Source organism: Trypanosoma rangeli (assembly GCF_003719475.1).
Source record: "Trypanosoma rangeli strain AM80 chromosome Unknown Tra_15.4_contig_00555, whole genome shotgun sequence".
NCBI lineage: Eukaryota > Euglenozoa > Kinetoplastea > Trypanosomatida > Trypanosomatidae > Trypanosoma > Trypanosoma rangeli.
In genome coordinates, this window is record NW_021706304.1 from 4908 (window position 1) to 8855 (window position 3948).

At 48.6% G+C, this 3948-nt stretch overlaps 3 protein-coding genes across 3 annotated transcripts, besides 4 other annotated features; all 3 read left to right on the top strand.

Annotated features, from left to right (window-relative positions):
• Window positions 1-8: 8 nt before the first annotated feature.
• Window positions 9-41: a microsatellite.
• Window positions 42-56: 15 nt separating this feature from the next.
• On the top strand, window positions 57-2357 carry TraAM80_09310 (putative ATP dependent DEAD-box helicase; the record flags this gene model as incomplete). Its single annotated transcript, XM_029386002.1, has 1 exon — window positions 57-2357. The coding sequence occupies one exon, from the start codon at window positions 57-59 to the stop codon at window positions 2355-2357; it is 2301 nt and encodes a 766-aa protein (XP_029234137.1).
• A 40-nt stretch (window positions 2358-2397) lies between these two features.
• Window positions 2398-2456: a microsatellite.
• A 55-nt stretch (window positions 2457-2511) lies between these two features.
• Window positions 2512-2547: a microsatellite.
• A 263-nt stretch (window positions 2548-2810) lies between these two features.
• TraAM80_09311 (uncharacterized protein) lies at window positions 2811-3200 on the top strand (the record flags this gene model as incomplete). The annotated part of the gene is made up of 1 exon (XM_029386003.1): window positions 2811-3200. One exon carries the CDS (start codon window positions 2811-2813, stop codon window positions 3198-3200), a length of 390 nt encoding a protein of 129 aa, XP_029234138.1.
• Window positions 3201-3339: 139 nt separating this feature from the next.
• Window positions 3340-3371: a sequence feature (A-rich).
• Window positions 3372-3461: 90 nt separating this feature from the next.
• On the top strand, window positions 3462-3948 carry TraAM80_09312 (putative kinesin-like protein; the record flags this gene model as incomplete). The annotated part of the gene is made up of 1 exon (XM_029386004.1): window positions 3462-3948. A coding segment is annotated over one exon (487 nt), but the record flags the coding sequence as incomplete, so codon positions are not given.

Sequence of the window (3948 nt, forward strand, 5' to 3'; positions counted from 1 at the left end):
CGTTTACTACACACACACACACACACACACACACACACACAACTGTGTAGCACAACATGCGCCGGGTGCCTCAAACTTCAGGCATAACGTATTGTGGTGGATACGTGCCTCCGATTCATGTTGGCATTCGTCGTGTGATTCAGTCCAGCCAGAGTAAGGGCCTGCGGAGTGTTCTGGATCAGTACGAGGATTTTAGACTGGTGCAGCAACTCCGCAAGAACGGGCAGGGTAATTACTACCGTTACCAGCAGAGGCTGTGGTCATCGACAGAGGCGTTGGAGCGTTCCATGACCGAGCGGCTCTACAGCTCCACAGAGCGTTCACCACTAGCGCTGCTACCGCAACCAAAACGGGCAGGTTCTAATCGCACGTTTATCCTCGAAGGGCATGGTGCAACGGCGCTGCTAGAAGCCACAGAAGCGACGCTCGCTCAGAATGCTGAAGAAACAGCAGATGAAAGCGTAATATCAAATACTCCTTTGAATAACATGGAGGAATTGCTCGCTGAGCAGCTGTGTGCCGACTATCAAAAGGGCATTGGAAGTAAGATCATTACTGAAACTGATTTAGAGGGCACGGTGATGGAATCTCTTCGTGAGCGTACTAGACACGTTATTGAAGAGGACCTTGCGGTTAACGCTTTGGTATCCTCATCTTCGTCATCCTTGCCTGCAGCATGGAATTCGCGTCGCAAGTTGCCGTCAGCAAAGGACGAGGGAGGTGTGGCGTGGTTTTCTCTTGGATTGGACCCGGTTCTGAGTGACAGGGCGCTCGCCAAGTACGGCCCAGCACCTACACGTCTTCAGTGCCGTCTGCTTTTGGCGCTTCTACACGAGGATCACAATGATGTTCTCTTTAATGGGGTAACAGGAAGTGGCAAGACAAGTGGGCTCCTTCTTGCCTTACTGCAGTGTGTTCGATCCGAAGCAGTGGGTCTCAACGTATTTGTGGCAAAAGACATGCTGACGGCATTGCATGCACACAGTCAGCTTCGAGCAATTTGTGGTTCCTTGGGAGGGACAGTGGTGGACCGTCCGCGGGATGATTGGTCGTGGATGTATCTAGGGGCCCATCGAGATGGTTATGAGACGTACTACCGCGCGCTTCAGCGTTCATTGCAGAGTGATCATGGTCCAGTGCGCATCTTCATTACAACCGCAGACACCATGTGTGAGTTGTTGTTTGAAAAAAAGATGGAGTTTGAGGCCTTTGGTTACTTGAGACGTGTGTACGTCGATGATGTTGGCGTACAAATACCCATGCTGCCACCTAGTGCTCCAGTGACGAAGGTGCGGGAACGTTTGAGGAATCCACTAGCTTGCGAGTTGCTCGTGGGAACACTGCATCAACTTCCAGGGCCGCACATTCGTTCTATCTTACAGCTTGGATTTGTGTCGGCTGATATGGATGAGCATCTCAAGGACCATTTAAAAGCACTCTGTGTGAAACTTGAGCGGCACACCATTGTTCTCTCGTCTGTGTGTATTCCTTCCACAATTCACTGTCTTTTTAGCTTCTATTTGTACCACGAGGATGCCTACGCGTACCTTGTAAAACTAATTTGGAATGCCCGGAGCACCATCCCCGGACGTGCCGTGATATTTATTCGCTACGAGGATGACCTGTTGCAGGTGCGCGCAAAAATGCGCGGTCTTGGTATGAATGTCAAACTTTTTTCAGAGGTTTACCATGATGGTGAGTTTTGTGAGAAGTGGAAGTTTCTGCTTCTTCGGGAGTCTGAGGCGTTTGGCATTGACATACCACTTGTCTCTCATGTGTTCATCACTTTTTGTCCCCGCACGGCATGCTCCTTTCAGCACATGTGTGGTCGCACCGGTCGGCTAGGAAATCTTGGCTGGGTCTACACTGTCACCGACAAGCGTGACGCCAAACGTGTGCGGGAGATTGCCTCTCAGTTAGACGTGGATTTCAGCAATCACGTTGTCGATGTCAAGCTCACGCAGGTTGATGCAAAGGATATTGACCGTCAAACCAAGGAGTACGAGCTGTACGGTCTCGACCCTCAATACGCAGTAAGGCAGCATTATATTGTGCAAAGTGAAAATCCTGATATGGCGTACCGAAGCCGCGAGTTTTTTAGCAAGCCTGCCCGGAGACAATTTCAGCTGGAGGATTACACACCAGTCCCCGTCCTACATCGTCGCTTTATCAACGCGAAGAAGCTCGCCACGGATGTGAGCCGTGATCCAAGCGTGGCGGTGTCACTTCAGCAACAGAACATGCTTGACCAAAAGTTGCAACCAACCAAACGGCTGAAATTTTTTCTCAATAAAAAAAGCGGTAGATACGGCACATCTTTTTATGGTGGGAAGAACAACATTCCGGGTGGCCGATGAAAGGCGGTAATTTAAACATACTTATTGTATATTGCAGGTCTTTTATTGTTGTTAGTTTTTTTTTTTTTTTGGTTGTGTGTGTGTTTCTTTTCTTTCTTTAGCGATTTTACCGTGTGGGGTTTTGGCCGTGCCAGGAAAGATGAGAGTTACTGCGGTTGCTTTTGTTGTCGTTGTTGTTGTTGTTGTTTTTTTCGCTGAGGCGTGGGTTTCGGTTAAAGCTGTTATTCTTCCCTGCGCGAATATACATGCGTATGTGTGTGTCAGCCTCTACCCAACAAGAAACGAAATAGTATAGGGGTATTTCTCTTGTAAGAGTTGCCTACTGTAGAAACGTTGCGGGGAGGTATAATTAAATCGTCGTCCCCTTTGACGTCTAAATGGCTGACAGAATCAGTTGTAGTGAATAATCGACAGAAGAGAGGCCCCAGGCGGTGTCTAACTAAGAACGGGCCTATGCTACCCGTACAGGCTCAGAGAGAAAACGGCATTGAGGCAACCTGGTCGGGGAGACCCACTCGAAATGACGCCCCATTTGCAAGACATGTTGGTATCCGCCCACCCTCAAACGTGCAGGCGACGTACAGTATGAATGGCATGGTGTTTTCAGATCGCTGCCTGGACCGTTGCCAAGAACTTGCTGTGGAATGCAAAGAGCGTTCTGCTCAGTTAGCGACGATAGAGGTAGAACGGCGATGTCAACTTGAGGAAATGGCAAAGTTTTCAGAACATGTAAAGGCAAAAGTGGATTATCTACATGCGTTAGGGAGGCAAATATCCGGTGCTCTTGCGGAAGAATTAAGGAGAAATAAATACTTGAGAGAAACTGCAGCACAACGAAGATAAACATCAGTTCGTCATCCTAGAAAGAAATTATGTGTAACATTTGCAACGTATATGCATTCCAAGAACAAGTCAAGCTCATTGTTATTACTGTGAATGTATCACTTTCACGAAAGGTTTTCTTAATTGTATAAATATATGTACAAATAGCAAAACACAAACAAAAACAAATACCTATGTTCCGATGTGCACGTTTATTATCAACTTCTTTGAGAGCATGAAATTTGAGAAATAAACCCCCTCCCCTCCTCCTCTCCGTTGTTTATGCCAAGGATAGAGGCAATGCGTAGCGCCTTCAAGGTGGTGGTGCGCTGCCGTCCACAGCTACCGGAGGAAAAGAATGACAAATGTTGCCGTGTTTCGTTTGGAGCAAAAGACGAGGGTCGGGTGTTTGTGAGCGGCAAAGGCCAGGAGGACACGCGCTGTTTTACCTTTGACCGGGTCCTTCCGCCGGAGTCCACGCAAGAGAATGTCATGCAGGAGGTGGTTCCGATGATTGACCACGTTCTTAATGGCTTTCACGCCACTGTGTTCGCCTACGGGCAGACAGGGAGCGGGAAAACGTACACTGTGGAGGGCATTGATTACCTGCGGCACGGCAGCGGGAATCCTAGGCCCAAATTTAACACGCCTCCCCGACAGCACGGCATTATTCCTCGTCTCATCCAGCTTGTGTTTGACCGCGCACGACAGATGCAGTTGCAGGACGAGCATCTGCGGTTTAATTTTAGTTGTAGCTTCTACCAGATCT